The sequence below is a fragment of the Rissa tridactyla genome, chromosome Z, assembly GCF_028500815.1.
Source record: "Rissa tridactyla isolate bRisTri1 chromosome Z, bRisTri1.patW.cur.20221130, whole genome shotgun sequence".
Lineage (NCBI taxonomy): Eukaryota > Metazoa > Chordata > Aves > Charadriiformes > Laridae > Rissa > Rissa tridactyla.
In genome coordinates, this window is record NC_071497.1 from 49642144 (window position 1) to 49662674 (window position 20531).

The 20531-nt window shown below is 42.6% G+C and overlaps 1 protein-coding gene across 3 annotated transcripts; it reads left to right on the plus strand.

Moving 5' to 3' along the window:
* Positions 1-1214: 1214 nt before the first annotated feature.
* HACD4 (3-hydroxyacyl-CoA dehydratase 4) lies at positions 1215-19201 on the plus strand. Of its 3 annotated transcripts, XR_008463872.1 has the most exons (8): positions 1215-1315; positions 5329-5432; positions 6338-6465; positions 12433-12545; positions 14866-14972; positions 15703-15834; positions 16552-17629; positions 17892-19201. XR_008463872.1 is itself a non-coding variant. In XM_054186191.1 (7 exons), exons 2-7 carry the CDS (start codon positions 5336-5338, stop codon positions 16632-16634), a joined length of 660 nt encoding a protein of 219 aa, XP_054042166.1. In that variant the 5' UTR covers positions 1215-1315; positions 5329-5335; the 3' UTR covers positions 16635-19201. The 3 variants fall into 3 exon arrangements, 2 of the variants coding, with proteins under 2 accessions (XP_054042166.1, XP_054042165.1); XM_054186191.1 differs by having other exon boundaries at positions 16552-19201; XM_054186190.1 differs by lacking the exons at positions 16552-17629; positions 17892-19201 and having other exon boundaries at positions 15703-16544.
* The last annotated feature ends 1330 nt before the right edge of the window (positions 19202-20531 follow it).

Consider the following 20531-nt stretch of genomic DNA (forward strand, 5'->3'; position numbering starts at 1 on the left):
GTTGCTTTTATGTATTTGCCTGATGTTTGAAAAGAGCTGTTCTTCCTACGGCTGGATCTTGTTACAGTCCTGAGCTTAACTGCTGGCAGTATTAGTCACACCAGTTGTCCTCACAGAGGCAAGCAGTGTGGGAGCTATTTTGCAAGAGCTATGGGCTAAGCCTTTCAAAAGCCATTTGTTTGGTTGTTTAACCCTTTATTTAACGCTGATTTATTATTTCCTTCTGAGAAAGGAATACATTCTTTAGCCTAGAAAAAAAATGATGATTCTTGAGCAGTAAAAGTGAGCTGCCACACTATCAGGAAAGACAGGTACAACTGCATGACCCTTCTCCTAAGGTCCCAGATGGGAGATATGACCAGGAAAAGCATGGTGCCCCACTGTGCTTGCCAGGAAATCACCCGCTTGCCAGGGGGGCATTTCTCACCTCTCCAGGACACCACAGGGAGAGAAGATGGTCTTGCCAGGAGCTCAATGCCACTTAGAGTAAGGATGAGAACCAGTAAGGCACATTTTTTTCTGCAGATTTTTTTGTACTTACACATAACCTCCTATGCTCATTATGTCCTTGGCGACTTCTTCAGACATAACATCAAACTTCAAATCTCACTGTAGGAATGTGAGTGCCAGTGGGAAAACTTATTTCTTGGCAGAAGGGGGTTTATAAACATGCTATGGCGTTTTTCTTCGTCTGATTTATGCTGAGATATCCCAGACACTTAAGGGCAGAAGTATACTAGGGTGCACACATACATTTCCTCTGCCAGCAGTGCCCATATTTCACAGGGGCATGAATAGACAGTTCCAGATAAGAAGTGGAAAATTCCTTCCTCTATCTGAAGTAATTTAAAGTGCTCCTTTTATGCTATACTCCCCGCCTTCCTTATCATTTGATAGTGTTGTTACCATTGTTTCAGTGCTGATGATTGAAACGGAAGAGAAAAACAAATTTTTAATTTTGCATTTCTTCTCTCCAGTAGTCGTTTGAAATATTGTTCTGGGTGAAAAGACAAAGTCAGTGGGATTTACAGGCTAGCTTGCAGGTAGGTTAGGCTAGGTTAGGTTAGGCTAGGCTAAACTAGGCTAGGCTAGGCTGGGTAAGGACCTGGGCAAATGGAGTGGAGATATTTGGGTTTAGAAACTCCTTTCTCGGGAAGTGCAGTGTTGTTCCTGCTTAGTGCTACATAGAGTGACGTCGTGGGGTGGAGGAAGAGGAAAGAGGAGGGGTGATCTCCTAACAAACAGCTGTTGCAGCTGTAGAGAGAAAAAGGGAGAAAGACCAGGAGCAGCAGCAGGAACCCGAGCCCTGCAACAGGTAATATCTCTCCAGCGCAGGTGACCTAAACTGCTCAAATGTGAAAAGGAAGGGGGGAAAAAGAAGCAGGGCGGGATGTGCACGTGAGAGAAAAGTGCATCTTTTGTACTGGTTCTCAGCAGCTCTTCTTCCCTAGCTACAGCGCTTGCAGCTTGTCGCAGGGACGGGAGGGGGAAGGGGTAGAAGTTCAGACCAATATGACTTAAAAGGAAACTGTGTCAGCAGAGGGGCTTTTCTAGCAGATCTTTCCTGCAGGGAAAAAAAAAAAAAAAAAAGGAACCTCTTGGTCTGGTTTCAGCACGAGGGCTGCTTCCTCATGTGTGCTCTGAAGGCAGGGAAGTGCTCCGTTCACGCAGGCCTGAGTGGGACCCCCCCGGCGAGGGACCTGAGTGTGGCCTTCATCCAGGCACCTTGCAAGGGACACCCAGCTGGGCCAAGGGCCGCCCTGAGCTGGGTGCCTCCGCTCTGCTACCTGTCACCTTAGCTCAAGGGGCACGTGGTCCTGGCCACCCTTCAGACATGGAGGGCACCCACCACCACACTTAACCTCAGGTGACCGCTACCACAGAGACACACTGAAGACCTTCATGCTAAAAATAATAAAATGCATCAATTATACTTACGTGATTTTTCTGCCTGTGGAAATACGTCAGGCTTTGCAAGCTAAAACTATATCACTGGTAAGATCTCTGCTGGTGAATAAAAGGGAAAAGAGGGACCATGCTGATGCTGCTGTGTCTGATAGTTCTGAGTGTTCTTATGTTTCATCTAATTTCCTAGGTTTTGAGCCCAGAGAGGAAGCAGATAAAGTTTTCCTCTAAGCAAGGTTGATCTTGAATATGATAAATACATCCCTAGCATTTCAATGTATTTGGTATAAAATTAGCCACAGTAAGTAACATGTAACTGACAACTAAAGCAACAGCTGGCAAGTCCAGCCTTTTGGGTCTTTCTACTGCAAGACCCATGACTGTTTCTTTCTCCAGCTATCAATGCAGACAGAGTACTGAAATGTGCAGTGCTCCCCCAATGCTTTCAAATGAAAGCAACTTGGAAGTGTTAAAGCGCATCACACTACAAGGAATAAAAGCAGCAGCAAGTCCATTTTACAAAGCAGGCACCAGGGAGGCTCAGTGAGGTTTGTGAGGCTAGCCAGCAAGTCCGGGGCAGGGTCAGGAGCTGAACACCACTGACCTGGTGGATTGCTGGTCAGTGTTTTGTCTGCAGGGGTGCTGCAGAAGCAGGATCTGGGAGGTAAACGTGGGATGATGCTTGCTGTGAACCCAGGGGAGCAGGAAGCCTAAGTAAAGCCCATCTCTTCTGACAGTGACCGTTTGAATAGAAGCAGATGGCTGAATTTTGTGCTGTGACACAAAACTGTTAGGACACTGAAATAGGTTATCCTCATTCTGCTTCTGGTTCTCTAGATAAAGAGATCAGCCTTTGGATGAGAAAAACCTTAGAGAACAGTTACATTTCAGTTTCCTTTGATTACGCTGAAATCACCTTTTATTCTCTGCAGATTTCTTCACTGTCCAAGGCTTCTCTTTGGTCTTAGGTACCTTTTGTGCTGGAGTTAACACAGTAGGATGAAACCCCATTTTGAGATCAGGGCTGTTCCTTCACACAGTGGAGAGCATCACCAAGTGAGGGAGCCGTGCTGCTCACAGCTCTGAGGCTGGGACGGTGCCGGTAACACTGGCACGCTGCCCGCCAGCACATCTCTGCACTTCACTGGGAATATGGGGCCCTCCATAAACACCAGCAGTATCTGTACATTTCAGTAGTTGCCCGTACATTTTAAAGATGATGAGTTCTAACGTGCAACGGCTGCCATATTGCCAAAGCACTAGTGTGAACCTGCGTTTACACATGTCCTTGTGGTTATGCCCTGTTTAGCCAAGATTAAGTGGCTTAAGAATTGTAAAGACAACAATTTTCTAGCCAGCCAATGGAGGAAGAGTTTGTAAAATAAGCTCAAATCACTGAAAGATAGGTTCTGAGAATGAGAGACAGATGTAGCAAACTAAACTTCAGAAGAAGAGAGAAACCATAGGCTCAGCTTGCATCCCATGCAAAGCCCACATGGCAATATCAGACCAAAGAGAGTGGTGAAGGTGCTGACTGGAGAACTTCAAGAATTTTATAACTGTTCCCGTAACTTTCCTACCCATTACAGTAAACCCTATCCATCCAGTAATAAGGCTGTTTCTTAAATCAGAACAATGTTCTTAATTTTTTGCCTTTTCGTAATGTACAGTGTCCTGTCTTCTTTCTTACCACAAGAGAGAAGAAAGTGTCATTCAGTAATACAGCAGATGGGAATTTCGGTCAATATTTATGGAGCTCACTGGACTTTAGTCCAATTCAGTTTTACCATACTTTCCCCAAAAGGATTGCTTGTGGAATACATTCCTTTGTCTGGGTCCTCATATGTCTTATTTTCATAGTATGAAAGGGCACTGATGTCTCTTTGGAGGTGAATTATGCCAACAAATCTTTTCTGTACTTACAGAAGCGATGGTACGAGTAGCAGCCATCCTGCAGAACAGAGAGAAGAAGAAAGGCATTTTCTATGACCTCTCTCGGAAATACTTAGATTAACAATTTAGAACATCAGTTTATCTAGATCGAGAGTGTATTGTTATTTATACTCTCAGTCCAATGCTGTGAATGCTGTATATGCATTTATCATATTTAAATATTTCTACAGACGGAAATTCATTGTGTTTGTTAATGTACAGGTACGAATGAAACAAAGTTTGATGGCAGAGACATACCACACGAACACACTGGATCAAGGGGCAACTTAAAGTGATCTTACTACTTCTTTGGCAGGAAATTAATTGGTCAAGCACAGGAAATAAATTCTAGTAACAAATTAACAACTTTATTTCCCAAAAAGGTAGACAGTCCTTTTCATAGCCAGAGGACAGGCAAGCTTCTCTCTCCGGAATAAGGCAGAAGGAAATATATTTATGGTAAAGGGAAATAAAGCACCTCCAGAGCCTATGAAGTCCTGCAAAAAGTCAGACTACCTATGAAAATTAGGTTAGAATAGCTACAAAAGTTAGTCTGCTCCAGTAGGAGAAAATTCACTTTACTAAATGCAGCTTGAAACACAGGCTGTGCAGAAAGACAAAGACCCTAATTCAATGTTTATCTGGAAAACCTGTAGAGCAAGCTGATTAAAAAAGGGAAAGACAGATACTCTTTAGTCTGCATTAAATAAAAGTAGATTGAAATGTAACTTTCTTTTCTAGTTCTTCACCTACATTTTTATAAATACTCACAAATATGCTTTCTGCTGGAGATGCTGCAAGTTATTTGCATTGTACTTTAAGCTGTCTTGAGTGCATGTTAGAGGCATGTCTTCTGGCAGGACCAGGATAAACCTCACCTGGATGCGGAAATCCCGAGGGAGGCTGGTGTCTGCGGGAGTCCCAGGCCCTCAGCAGGTCTGCAGTCCCTTGAGTCTGGCCACACCATCAAGGCAGAGCCAAGCTAAGGGGCTCAGGCTTGAATCCAGCACTGAATGGAGTGTCTTTGGTTAGTTACTTTTTTCTCTGGAGGCGCAAATTTCGCTGTATGGCCACAGATCACTCTCATCACTAGTGGAAACTCAGAAAATTTTTGTGGGCATATCCTAGGTATACCAACAAAGGGAGCCTTTGGTCCATTAGGGAGAGTACTCTTCTGTGGCCACTGACAGACACAGACAGTTTTCACTGATCTCTTTGCATTTCAGCTGTTTTCCTTTGATTTGCTAACATGTTGAGGCACCATCCCTGGGGGTATTTAAAAGACAGGTAGACATAGTGCTTAGTGATATGGTTGAGTGATGGTTTTTGTCAGAGTTGGGTTGATGGTTGGACTAGATGATCTGAAAGGTCCCTTCCAATCTAGGCAATTCTGTGATTCTATGTCCAGAAAGGGTGCAATTTTTACAGCTCAAAAAACTTGAATTATTGTAGCAAGTCATACAGTTTGCTTTATCATTTTCACCTCCACAGCTTTACCATGAACACCTACCTCTTTGTGTATGACTTAATGCAATTCTGTGGACATTCCTGGATATTTACAAATATGATCATCAGGTTCATGTCATTTGGAAAAGGTAGGATCCCTTCTATATTTTCCTTAAATATTTTAAGAGGCAGTGACACACAGAAACACCAAATTACAGAAAAGTTAGGATTCTGAATAGGTGTATATCCAATACCAGGGGCTACAATTTCAATTAAAAAAAAAATGTTTCTTCCATTAAAAAGGATGAACAAATTACTTATACCTACATTCTGCCTGTATCATATTAGGAATGAAGCTTTTGTTTTGCTAATGAGCTTAAATATTCAGCAGCATGCTCGTAACGTTTGACTTAGACATAGACCTAAATGTGACCAGGTCTAGTCATTATAGTGAATATTAATCTTACTAATGCCACTAGGACAGAATATATTTGTAGTTATTGCACATGACTCTCTGTGTCCAAAAACTTTACAACTTATTTCTCTTTCCATTGTGCCTGGGGTTAAGGCACAAAAATAGAAAACTATTGACTGGAAATGTAAAATGATTTGGAATGGTGGACAGTTGTAGGCACTCACTATACCTACTTTGTGGTCTACTTGTTTTAGGAAGTGCTGTGTGTTCAGATACAGGCAGGAACTAAACATGTCCTCATGTTTAGACATTTCTCCTACATTTCCTCAACATTTCCTCATCTTTAGAAATACCCTGAAGTGATATCTCTAAACCAAGACATCCTGCACAGCATTTGCCAGTGCATCAAGTACAGGAGATCCTGTTCTTTCCTCAGCTTCCTGCCTCTGTGCCACACACACAGAGTGGACTGCCTTCTCCCCTCCCTGAACCTTTGCTTCTGCTACCCAAAAGTTGGGTACTGTGTGAACTTTATTTCTTGTCATCTCCAGTGGTCACAGGGCAAGAGCAAACCCAGCAGTTAGTCCAAATGTTTTCTATATAACCACCCTCTAATTTTCCTCTTCACTTTGTCTGTAGATTCGTTGGCCGACACATTTTACTCCATAGGACTTGTAATGCGCCTTTGCCAGTTGTTATCTGTATTGGAGATCCTACACATCCTCATTGGCATTGATAAAAGCCGTCTGTTCCCCAGGTTTTTGCAGGTAAGTCCGTTTCTCAATGGGATCAAAGTCCTACCACGACCTACACACTTCAGCCGTGACTGCCCCTGGGGGCAAGCCCAGGCTGAACTACCCTGAATGCTCCACCTGCACCTTTCCTCAGGGAGCTTGCTCTGATAATGGTTTGCTAATGGCAGGAATTGAGCCCTCAGAACCAGGTTGGGAAAGAGCTGCTCTCTCAAATTTTTCTTTTTGAGTGACACTGAATAGTGAGTGCCCCATGCTTAGCCCACAACAGCAGGGACCGGGACGATGTCCAGAGAAGCAGCCACCTGCAGGAATGGAGCAGACAGCATTCTAGGGTGCCATAAGTGGCTGAGGATACTACCTCCCCAGCCAGCCTGTTTACAGCCAGAAGACAATGTTTCAGAGCCTAAGTTTCAGTAGCTAATTCTTTTCTGTGCCATTTCCTTACTGACAAGTGCAGGTGTATTTTGTAAATAAGCACAAGACAAGATTTTGTGGGGTGGCAAAGAGATGGCAGTGAGAAAACCACCAGCACATCAAGTTTCCTGAAACAGGGTTTGCTGGCGGTCATGGAGTGTGGAAATAAAAGAATTGATTAAGAAAGAGAAATTAAGGGACAGAAGAAGAATTAACGGTGGGAGTAGAAAGAAAGGACAATTGTCATATTCTTGCTGTAAGTGCCTCTCGCCCTCTCAAACACAGAAATGAGCAAATTGTGGCAGCATCCAGGGGTTCTGATGCTGTTAGGGGGTTTACAGGGTGTACGTTCAGTTGCAGGCAGCAAACCAGCCAAAAGATCACATGCTATAGCAGAAAACAAGATGATTCTCTGTCATTTTCCTTACTGCACTCTTGTTTTCTGTTGGGACTTCATCTCAGGTTTTGGTATTTTTCTTAATGCATTGGAAAAAGTAAAAATGTTGACGTGAGTTTACCTTCAAACCTTTCCAATCCTTAGTATTTGAATAATGGTGAAACTGGTATTGCTCTCAGCAGTAAGGAGGTAGAAGACTAAGAGTAGTTAGTTGTGTTTTTAGTTTTCTGGATAGCCCATTTTTGTCAAATGACATATTGCATGGGTGAAGATGTTCCTCTTTTTAAATCTTCATTAGAAATTGATTGACTAATACAGATCTCTCTCATTTATGCTGCTCGCTAAGTATGGTAGAAAATTTGTCAAAATGCAATTAACTGGTTTTCCCTGCCTCAATCTACATGCCTTTACACTAATCTGGGAGGGGGCGGGGCAAGTATCCTATCTAATGTGTCCTTTAACAAATCTCATGCCATCTCTTGGAGAGAAGAGCAGCCTGCTAATGCCAATAGTCATTAAAGCGAGGTTTGTCCTGGCAGAGTTTACACATTCCTCAGCCCTGACATAGGCTGTTCCTTTCCTACCCAGCCCTACAGAAGCAGAGAACAGGGAGGCCTGCACAAACACTGCTCTGTGTTGCCTCTCAGTCTGGAGAAGAGAAGGCTCTGGGGAGAACTTATAGTGGCCTTCCAGTACCTAAAGGGGGCCTACAGGAAGGATGGGGAGGGACTCTTTATCAGGGAGTGTAATGATAGGACACAGGGTAACGTCCTCAAACTGAAAGAGGGTAGAATTAGATTGGAAATCAGGAAGAGATTCTTTACTGTGAGGGTGGTGAGGCACTGGAACAGGCTGCCCAGGGAAGTTGTGGATGCCCCATCCCTGGAAGTGTTCAAGGCCAGGCTGGATGGGGCTTTGAGCAGCCTGGTCTAGGGGAAGATGTCCCTGCCCACGGCAGGGGGATTGGAACTAAATGATCTTTAAGGTACCTTCCAACTCTAGCCATTCTATGAAAAGACACTAGATATGAAATGGATATTCTGAGCAAGAAAATTTTGACGTTTCTTGGCAGCGCAATTACTGCACTTCTCCAGGGCCGCATGGAGAAGGTGGGTCAGGGAACAATACAGCACCGTGATTCCAAACATTTGCCTCACAACACAGATAACTTTGGATCTTTACTTGGTTCTTTCCCCAAGTGTTCTCTCAGCGCAAACACAACTCTGTCCTTGATGTTAGCATTAGTCTCATGCTGCCCAGGCAAGGTGTACAAGCTCTTTGGTGTAAGACTCTGCTTTCACTCAGGTTGCCCTGATCTTGCTGTGAGAGTGCAGGTTAAGCACTTCTGTGCCGACAGTACTGCCATGTACCTTGCCACATTTTCCTCCCTGGCTCTTAGGAAAAAAAAAACCAAGATCAATTTTCCACAATGAACTGGGGAAGGACAGTCAGATGTTGCCTTACTGCAGCCTACTGGACTACCGCACATAGTCAGGGCACTGGTAAAGCTGCAAGAATTTGATAGTGGTTGCCCTGTTCTGCGTTCCCACAACTGTTCTGACTTTTAAGCTTAAAACACATCCCTAGATGCATCCCTCAGGCTGTGCAAACACATGCATATCCACAGCGAAGTTCACCTCATAGGGGATCTCTAGGATGAGAGAAGAGGTGACTCTGGCAGTATCAGGGAAGCACGTGGGTGGAGGTAATGCCACCTTGAATAAAACAAGCTGTGAAAGCATCCCTGTGGTGATTGGTGGTTTTAGGTGGTAGGCATTATAGCAGAGACAGGATTTAAGCAGAGTTTGGATGACCTAATAACCTATTTATTGTGGTTTAGTAGCATTTACAAGGAACCCTTTGAGATACACGTTATGGATGTGGAAAAACAAATTCAGAGGTGTTTTCTGGAAAAACCCATTCAGGATGGCCTTGTTGAGGGACAAAGTCTCAGGCCACCCTTCTCAGGCACCTCAGAAGGGTTAGGTAGGCCAAGGCCAAGTCACACTACGAAAGAAAGATGAGTCCTGTATGATGGATGCTCTGGGGGAGGGGAAGACAAGGGAGGGTCACAAAGTTGGTGCAAAGGGATGTCTCTCAGGGCATTTGCAGCTTGAATGATTGAGAGGAAGACAGGAGAACATGTCACATGTCATTGCAGTTTTCAAAACAGAGAATAATGAAATTTAGTAGTCTGGCCAGGGAGGGAATATGAAAGATGTAAGAAAAGAATGGCATTTTTGTGAATAAAACATCATTTCTTCGTCCTGTGCGAACAGGATTGGATTTACCACACCAAAGGCAATGTAATACAGCTTTGTGATAAAATAATTAATTTTAAACTTAATCTAAATATTTAGTAGCACTTTTCTTACTTTTTAAAAACATTCACTAAATCAAAGAGCTATGTAAGAGTTTCAGGTACCAAGTACAATGCTGCACAGTCACGGTTATGAAAAAATGGAAGTGAATGTGCTGCCTACTGCTGCCCTAACCTCAGCTAGTGTAATTTGCTGTGTTTCACTTACTTGCTTCAAACGCCCAGGCTGCCTTGGGGAAATTTATGCCATTCTGCAGAACTTGCTGTATCTTGTGAGAGACCAGTGCTGGGAGAGGAAGGAAATTCCAGTTTGATCTTAACACAAAGAACAAGAAGGAATGAAAAATGAAACCATTGTATTTATGCTTTGTGAGGTGTTTGTGCATACATCCTTTTTATGAACACGAAAACATAGCACTTCTAGTTTTGCTTTTTTTTTTTAAGCAAGAGAGTAGCAACAGAGAATGCCATATTTTCATTCATGCAAGGACAGATGATCCATTGAAGAAATGAGCTGTGCCTCAGCAGCACATGCTTATTTTATATATGTGTATTTATGTATGTGTGCATATTGAGATACGTACATGATTCCATGTATATATGTATACAGATGTCTGTGTTTAGGGACACCATATCAACACACATTACTGGAATCTCCTCTTCTTCAAGTGGCACCCTGCCTTGTCACTTGCTGAAAAGGTCCCCAGCCTTTGACTTACCCCTGCATCTACCTTCCGTTTGTGTGGGTTACCTAAAGGTATGAGCGCTATGAAAGAAAAGTGTACAACGTCTTGAAGGGGGAATAAAGGCAAGCAGACAACCTCCTGATTTACACTGAAAAGAAGTAGGTAGGATGACACTGTCTGTCCTCCTGAGGACATCACAACTGCCCTGAGCACTGCCTCTTGTGCATCTGCTTGTGCCCTGGGGAAGAGAAGGAAATCCACAGCCTCTTTCAGTCCCAGACCATGAGGCTGAATTTTGGGTCTCCATGGCCGCTCTGTCTCATTGGCCAGGGCTCATCCTTTTGAAATTGGGGATGGTAGCTACCCGTCTACTGCTTATCCTTTCATCTCACTGAAACGGCATCAGCTCCTGATCACTGGACCCATGCTGTTTTCTAGCACTTTTCCACCAAGCCACCTCTTGAGGAGCAAGCGACAGTTTAGAAAAGCTGCCAGCTCTCACATCTAAAAACATGTCCACCTTTTCATTATCATGATAAAGCTTTAGTGTCTAGATGAGACAAGTCCCCGAACTATCTCTTATATTAGCAATCTTGCAGAACTCTCTCTCCACATCCCAGTCTGATTTTAGGGTGGGTAACAAGTGCCCACACCAGCAGTGCTGCACTCCTTTACCACCCTTCACCAAAATGATTCTACCTCAAGTTCCATTTTATTTATTCTCTCCAGCACACAATCCCATTCAATGGTCACATGGCTTTTACCTTTGTTTTGATTTCCCTCTTGTGATGGTTGTCCCACCATGCTTCTCCTATCTCTCTTGTATCTGTTTTCAGATCCTGCATCAGTACTCCCAGTTCCCCCATTTTGTTGCCAGGTTCCTCAGCATCAGTGTACAAACCCGGGACTTCATACCTCTCACTCTCTGTTTCCTGGTGCCTCTCTGCAGAAGTCTGTCGACGTTTGACCTTAGAAATCAGTTCCTCTGTTAGGGACCAATGGGATCAGCGGCACAAGACAACAGTCAGGGCAGGGTGAGAGGCAGCAAAACCATTTTTGTCTGTTGTGGGCCCTCAGTGCTTTTCAAGATGAGGAACCAGATCCCTAAGGGATGGAAACGCTCTCTTTCTGTATGAAGATTTGCTCACGTAATTTTGCTGAATAGCGAAGTGATGGCTGCATTATCTGACAGACGCAGTTTGCAAAAATAGTCTGTAGCCAAAATGTTCCATGCAGGAACCCATAAACATCACGCATCAAGACTACCACGAAAACTTGCTGAGAGGCCAATTTCTTAGTTCATATAAGGTAGGAGTAAGGGGAAGGGGGAAACCAATGAAGAAGAATGACTGTACTTATAAAACCTACCTTTTAAATCCATTTTCATTTCATGCCTTTTCAATGACTTGACGTCTTAATCTGTAAAATCATTAAACCTAAGGTACCTTATGAAAGACATCACAGTGGGTATAGAAAAAAACCCAGGGAGGCTATACTGATTCATTCCAACTGAATAATGCACGTTTTCTCCTTCAACATTTTAAAACAGGGAGTAAATCAGAGTGAACCGGTACCGTTTTGGCAGGGTTTCACAAGCCACTGTTGGCAGTGCTGAATACTACAGATATATGTATTTTACAGGGCGAAACATGGATACTGCTAGGAAACTTGTCCAAGAAAGCTGCAAAAAGACATACTTGTTTTTAGTTTCTTGAGCTTTAATATTGGTAAAGTATTTTTTTAAATTGGAGACACTGCCTGTTTAATCTACTTTTATATCTTTTCATTTGTAAAGGCATACCCTGTGGGTTGGATAAGGCTAAACCACTACAAAAATGTGACAACATAAGTGGGAGAAGTTCTTGCTCCCATGACCTCAGCCAGCTCATCCGCAAGTTTCCTGCGCTACAATCCCAAGTCGTCCCCGTCGGCACGCGAACCTCCACCCTTACCATAGCAGATGGGTGATGCTGCAGTTTCCAGTTCCCCAAGCTGGAGCCCAATGGGGCCTTGAACAAAAGCAAGGCCAAGCAGCGAAACATTCAATGGAGCATTTGTGTAAAGCAAAACAGATCACCTATTGCCGCCTATTTTGCCAAAATGGCACAGAATGAGAGCTATAGAAGATGGTACCTGAATTCACAATTCTCTTTTCTTTTCAGATCACTGAGAGAATAATTGTTTTATTTGTCGTCATCAACAGTCAGGAAGAAGTTCAAGGGAAATACATCGTGTGTGTTTTATTTTTCCTTTGGAATTTATTAGACGTGGTCAGGTAAGGAGTCAATGGCGAAACCACATGGGTCATTCTTGTGAGCAGAACTTCATCCCCACTGCGCTGAAGGTTCATTTAATTATTTTGAAATTGTCAGAAAAGCATATTATCTGTTTTAAATAAAAGCTTGGATCTTATAAGCTACTTACTGATTTTTACAAAAATCTGCATAGTTGAAAGGCTGAGCAACTTACAGAAGTAAATCATCGCATTATCATTTGTAGTTCAAAAGATTTGACCTTTTTAACAAAAACTTAGAAGGAAATCACAACTGGCTCCCAGGGAACAGCAATTTCCAAAACTGATTTATGATCCTATTCCTTTAATTTTTTTTAAATTTTTTTTAACATCTCACTTCAATCCAAGATTGACAGCACAGTAAGGCGGCAATGGCCAAACTTCTTATTAAGACATGAAAGACTATTCTGGGTTAATTGCACTGTGCTTTCCAAAAACTTCCTGCCACAGAGACTGAGAATTTTGGTGTAGTAGGGCATATATAGCACACGGCAGGGACAACATGCATGAGGCAAAATGGACAAGAATACAATTCATGATTTTTATCTCAAAAATTCTGTATGGTGGAAGGTTACTAGTACCTCCCTGTGGTAAAAGTGTAATGGCGAAAATTCCACATTACTGACTTTTGCATCAATATCTGAAGTTAGTAACGTTTCCCAAATGTAACTTCAGCCTCTATGGACCTCAGTTTGTAGACTTAGAGCAGGGAAGGCAGACAGAATTAAGAAGCATTTTAATGAGACATAGCAACCTCTGTATGGGAGCAAATATTTTTTTTCTTTATCTTTTTTCTTTCTGCTAAGATAGATTTGTAGACTGATTGGGGAATATGGATTTAGGCAGCAAAGAAAATATATGTTGTAAAAGAGATCTTACAAGTTCTTCCACACAGTTCTTCAGAGGCAGGAAGGGCATGTAGCGATAGGACGAGGGGCAATGGTTTTAAACTAGTGCAGGGTAGGTTTAGATTAGACATGAGGAAGAAGTTCTTTACTGTGAGGGTGGTGAGACACTGGCACAGGTTGCCCAGAGAGGTGGTGGAGGCCCCATCCCTGGAGACATTCAAGGCCAGGCTTGATGAGGCTCTGAGCAACCTGATCTAGTTGAAGATGTCCCTGCTTACTGCAGGGGGTTGGACTAGATGACCTTTAAAGGCCCCTTCCAACCCAACACGTTCTATGATTCTATGATATAAATACCCTGTGCGTTGTGGCTAATGATATACTGAGAGCAAATTCTGCAAGGTTTTCTATATCTGATCTTTCCTGCTTATACCATAAACAGCCCAAGAAGGTGCATGGAGAAGGAGTATCTGTTTCCTTTTTATATTGGGTTGATATTATGGCTTATTATTAATAATTACTATGTCTCCATAATAAAATATGGAGACAATCTTGAGGTTGCAGAGGGCAAACTTCAGACAAGGTGGTACGTTTATAGGCTATCAAACTCTTCTACAGTTCAGGAATGATGCAAAATTAGTCAAATTAATAAGAAGGGAATACAGCAATTTTATTTAATGCTGGTTCCACCTGCCAGAAACACTCCTAGCTCACAGTGGCTTAAAAATCCTTATTTTCATATCTCTAGCAAGACCACAGGGCAAAAAGCCTTTCAGCTGACCAAAAATGCGATCAGACCTGTTTCTCCAGAGTTCAGGAAGCTGCTGCAGCACTTTTAGATCAAACCAGCTAGGATTAGCTCACCTTTAGAGACTGAAGTCCCAAGCGTTCTGGTCTCCCAGTGAGTAACAGTAAGAATAAAACGCTGCAATACATGGGAGCGCAACTGGGTTTTTTGCACCAACTACCCCTTCTGAGGTCCAGGGGAGGGGTCACCATACTAAAGAAGATTAAGTACCTGCCGTTACCTTGCTGTTTAGCCTCCTCCAGCAGTGGTTTAGCTGATTCAGCAGTCATAAACCAGCATTTTCTCAGTCCCAAGCCATAGTCATATTCTGCCTGCTCCTCTCAGTTGTAACATCGCTATCTGAAACCCAGTTTCTGATGGGCCAATATGAAATAGTGGTGGTTTCTCAAAGACCCCTTCGGGCTGGAGGGCTGTGTTACTGGCTGTATTACTTGTTAGCACCACAGACAACCCTTCCAAAACAACGAACCGTCTACTTTCAGACATCAATTAGAGCCTGAACAAAACTGTTGCAGTATTGCTCTGAAATTTTCTCAGAGAGGCAGCTCCAAGCTCTTCTGCTGTTTCCCTTGGATTTTTCAATAATATACCTTTATTTTTAAGACTTGCTCATTCCCTCTGAGCTCATCTGCTGTTCCTCTTGCTGCAGGTACACTTACAACATGTTATCAAGGACAGGAATATACTACCTACCACTGACATGGCTCAACTTCTCACTGTGCATCCCCCTCTATCCCCTTTCAGTTCTGGCTAAAGGTAAGGAGATGGGGCAGGTACGAACACCTTGCTTCCTTAATCTTCTTCAATAAAATTTGATCAGTTCAATTGTAATTTGTGTTTTAAGATATTTCTTTTTGTTTTGCCAAAGTAATCATAAATGTTTATGTACTCTCACGTTAACCTGTATGCCCCCTATTTTTCTCTTTTCTGTACTTTTTTTCTTTAATGGGGATTCTCTGGGGTTTGTATGTCTGGTTTGGGGTTGGTTTTTTTTTGTTTTGTTTTGGGTTTTTTTAACAGTATGGGAAAATATTCATTTTTCTGGATAAAGCAGGAAAATACCCCCCCAAAAGATACACAGATTCCCCCATTCCAGACTAATCACATTAGACAGCAAGTCCCGAAGCTGCCTTCTCGCCTACTGAGGCTGACCTTACTGGCTGAGGCGATACATAGCAGCTTATCATACTTACACCAGGAAACATGCCCACTCAGATCACGTTAAAAGCAGCGTAACTGCAGGAGTGACAGAACTTGTTATTGAATAGGAATTACTTGATAATTCTAGTATTGAGAGAGCAATTAGCATCTCAGACCTACGAAACTGAACTCAAGGAGAAAAAAACGTGCATATGCATAGGAATGACATGATAAATTCAGCATGTAAAATAGCTGTCTGTGCCTTAAAGGTAAGTGACTTTTACATGATGCTTTTTGATGATCTTCCACCTACTTTTGACTAAAGATTTACCATGTTATTTTACAGCATTTGCAATTTGTGTATCACTGCCTTATTTTGAGTCCTTTGGCACATACTCCATCAAGCTACCATTTCCATTCGCCTTCTCAATCTACTTCCCCTATGTTCTGAAAGTGTACCTGCTAGTGCTCTTTATAGGTAAGTATCTCCTCTTCCAGAAAACTGGGTCTCAACAACTGGGATGCCCATGGCAACAAAAGGATCCAATCAGTATAGCTCCTTTCACAAACTCTGGCTCACTCTGCCACATCTCCTGCAGACCACTGCAGGGAAGTTCACCACCAGCTGTTCTGATTTCTTTCAAATACAAGTAATCAAATGTGGAAGAGACACTGTGTGTGTGAGGCATGAAAATAGAAAATACAAATATAAAAATTGCTTCAATGATCCTGGCCTTACAGATACTTACCAAAGTTTGCCCTTTTTTTTTTTCTTTTTGAAGTCAATTTCCATTTGATTCTACTCTCATCCTGTGCAACCCCTCCTCACTCATTCCTCCCAGTTGGTGAGAGAAGTTTCAGCTAAATTAAGACTTTCACAGCTTGACTATCCAAAGGGATAAAAAAGAACCCACCCCAAAACCTGCATGTAAATAGACCGCTTCTCCCTCTCAATGAAATACTGTTGAAAAACTTGAACTGAATTTGGCTGCATTACAGCCAAATCTTTGTTCTGTCATTGGCTTTTACACTAATTTGAAGGATCTCATCTTTATGATGCAGTGTTCTGTTTGTAAGTTCATGGAAGGAACTGTGCAGGTTGCCAGATTAAGGCTTATACTGTCCTTTCTAGATGAACTGAAGACGCTTTGGATGCTACTCCCTTGTTCTTATGCCACTTTGTGTTTTGATTCAGGTATGTGCTTTATCATCCAGAACCTCTTCTCTGAAAGGAAGGCACACCTAGGGACAGGCAACATCAAAAAGAAAAGAAGCTAAGTTGATATTTTGTTTGGAAATAAGAAATATATTCCCAGTGGCCTGCTGTATATCATAGGTTAAATGGAATTTAGACAACTATTTTCAATGCAAAACTCCTGTTTCCATGTACGTTATCTGGCTGTGTAGAATTTTCAGAAAAGGCAGGTCTCTTTAATGCACCTCAAAACTGGAGCAGCTCAAAACAACTAGTTACTTTTGAAAATTTTGACTTCAAATAGCAGTTTTAAAAATGAATATATTTTTTCTAACTTATATTAGAGAACTCTGAAAAAAATTTGGAGCATGCCTCTGCTCACTATCACAGCAAGAACCCTTATTTTGGCATTAATTCTTGCCTCATTAGCAACAGATATTCTGTAATCACAATACCATTTAATCTATGAGATTATTTTATATTATGCCAACATGTACATGCCCCATATATATAAATGCTAAATGGGCTAGAACTGGAATCTCTCAAGGAGGAGAAACTGGGAACTTGGCAACCTATGAGATTCACAAAGGATCCCTCACATGCGCACCCAACCTTCACTTCTCCAAACAAGATTCCAGAAAATGCAGCTAAACCACAAAGGCAAGTGATCGGGTGCTCATCTACTACATATTCAAGGGGATATTTAAGGGACAGAAGTCAACACTTATAACCATGTGTCTGGTCGACATTAAGAATCTCTTTCACCATAATGATTTTCTTCCATGCTGAACAGCAGACAGATAAGCAAAGGAAGCGTGACGTAGTCGGGCCAAATATATGTTGTTCTTCAAAGGGAAGTGAATGACTACCAAAAGCCACATGCAAAATTCTAGTCATTTTACTCAAGTGTGTTGCTCCTCGTGCTTCTGTAGGACTACCTGTGAGAATGCAACTAGAACAGAGTCTCTTCGAAGGTTGGGAATGACGAATATGGACAGCAACCCAGTGGACCATACAAGCAAAAATGGAGAAATAACTGCTCAGAGCCTGTCAGAGGCTCTTCTTTGCATTCAAGCAGGTAGGGGAGAAAAGTGAGGCTATTTTTTTGAGCTTGACTGAAAACCAGGGGGGAGGGAGGACAGAGAATAGCTGGAAGGAAGGTAATACTTCATGCGAAAACAAACACTACTGCAATATGAAGAGGCTTTTGCCATTATGACTTTCTAAACCATGCAGCCTGAGAGAGTATACCAGGAAAGAGTGAAGCTGGCCTCAATGAACGCAGTTTTTAAGAAAGGTCACCTTACTATCATTTTTATTTATTTAATGTATGTTGGCAGACAATACCTACAGACGGTTGGTGACCACTGGAGTATTTGCAAACCATAAGCAACAAGGTCATACATGCAACAGTATAGGGTCAACCCTGTTTGGCTTTTTTGAAAGCACTGCAAACAGAGGTAGGAATTTGGAATTTATTAGAGAAACAGAACTACTCCCACTTTGGACTTCTATCTGTCCCAAACTGATTCAAGTGCGGACAACGTGAAAAAATGTATAGAGCAGCTGAACAGAATGACAGGTTTGACGAAGAGAGACAGAAGAAGAACACATCAAAGCACTATGTAACACACTAAAGGTGAAACGTGGACATTTTTTCCCTTGGAAATCTAATCTAATGTGTTTGTCATCAAACTGCCTGGACTTAACATATCCCGTAGAAGGAAACATGACATATGATATTGTATTGGGTCTATGTGGCAAGGCTTTGGCAGTGGGGAAACTGCAGGAATGGCCTCCATGAGAAGCTACAGGCTTCCCCCATGCCAGACACAGCTGCTTCCAGCCAGCTCCGAACCAGAACCACCACAGCACACTGCTGAGCCGCACAGCAAAGCTGATGGCGCCTCTGTGAAAACGTATTTAAGAAAAGGTAAAAAATGCTACACAGCAGCTGTGAGAGAGAAGAATAAGAAAAACATGAGAGAAACAGCTCTGCAGACACCACGGTCAGTGGGGAAGGAGAGGAGGAGGTACTCCAGACACTGCAGCAGATTCCCCTGCGGCCCATGGAGAAAACCATGGTGGAACGGGTTGTCCCTCTGCAGCCCATGGAGGACCATGCCAGACAAGATATCCACACTGCAGCCCTATGGAGGATGCCATGCTGCAGCAGGTGGATCTACCCTGAAGGAAGCTGCAGCCCACAGTGTGTCCATGCAAGTTCCTGGCAGGAAATGTGGCCCACGAGGGACCCACACTGGAGCAGCCTTTTCCAGATGGACTGTACCCCATGAAAAGGGCCCAGGGTAGAGCAGTTCTTGGAAGAGCTGCAGTCTGTAAGAAGGAACCATGTTGTAGCAGCTCATGAAGGGCTGTATCCCACAGGAGGGACCCCATGCTGCAGCAGGGGAACAGTGTGAAGAGGAACAAGCAGCAGAGATGAAGGTTTATGAACACGCTGCAATGTCCATTCCCTACCCACCCCACACCGTTTGGGGAGGGAGAAGTAGAAATTCAGGAATGAAGGAATGAAGTTGAGCCTAGGAAGATGGGAGAGGTGGGGGAAGGTGTTTGATTTTTTTTTTTTGGTCTTTGTTTCTTACCGTCCTAATCTATTTTTAATCGGCAATAAATTGCTCTTCCCCAGGTTGAGTCTGGTGTTGTGACAGTAAATGGTGAATGATCTCCCTGTCTTCATCTTGACCCATGAGCGCTCTCATATTATTTTCTCCCTGTAGCAGCCAAATGGGCATCTGGCAGCCAGCTAAGGTCAAACGTACCACAGATATCCATATTAAGCCATGTTTATTGTTTTATGTAAAAAAAAAAAAAAAAAATCAGGATGCTATACTCTCCCGTTGCATTGATTCTTACATCTGGCTAAAAGGTTGGAATAGGAGAAGGATTCTTTAAAATTCATTATGGGGAGGACCCCCAAACCTAAACTGCAGGAAAAAGGCATGAAGTTAATGACAAAAGACTTCCCCACCTCTTTCTGGTGCAGAGGTAAGTTGGGGTAGGCAATTGGGAGATCCAGAGAATCAACCTCCCCATGTGTGATCACAGCAGGCCACTGTAACTTCAGCTTCAACTCCTTACCTCAGTTTCTGGAAAAGCTCAGGACTGGGCAGGCAAAAATGTGCTTAAAAAGTTGGCCTTTTCTTTCCACCTCTGGGAACTTAAATCTTTGTTCAAAACTTGTATCAGTCTTGAGATCCCAGCTCATCTGTATCTCCATTTAGATCAAAATATGGAATCAAAATAAGTGTTATTCTTACACATCTACATAAACACTGGCAAAATAACATACTGTATAGGCAAGGGTGAAGAAATATCACTACAGAAATGATACATAATTGAAAGTGGTTAAACAATCTCTTTAGGAACAGAAGGGTATTTGACTACTACATTTGTCTGACATTTAAAAAAACAGTAGTTTTAGCACAGCATATGTACTGTGAGACTGGATTCATAAATATGCATATGACACACATACAGTGTGGAAAAGAAATTATACCTAAGTGCTAAAGATAGAAAAAAAAAAAGTTACCCCTTCTGTTTGCCCACAGAACAGCTATGCTGGAGTCACAAGAACTTCTTCTACCAATATTTCCACCACCAGCTTCCTTTGCTGCCTTCCCACACATCTAAAATGCAGAAGCAGCTAACTTGTCCACCTCAGTCCTCGAAAGTCATTGTCTCCAGAGCAACACGCTATTTTGAAAGCGATGACCTAGAAATAAAAATCATACTCATTTCTCCAGCACAAGCACAAAACACGAGGAATAGTCTTTCCATCGTAGGCTACGTGTATACCCGCAGGTACAGCAGCCCAATAGGAATGGAACTATAGAGTGAAAGGATTCACAATGAGAACTCAACAGGCAACCTACCTGCCTTTCAGAAGGTTTTACTGCAAACTAGCTCTAGTTTAGTCCTGTGCGCTGAACACAGAGAGTTGTAGAGTACACTGGAGT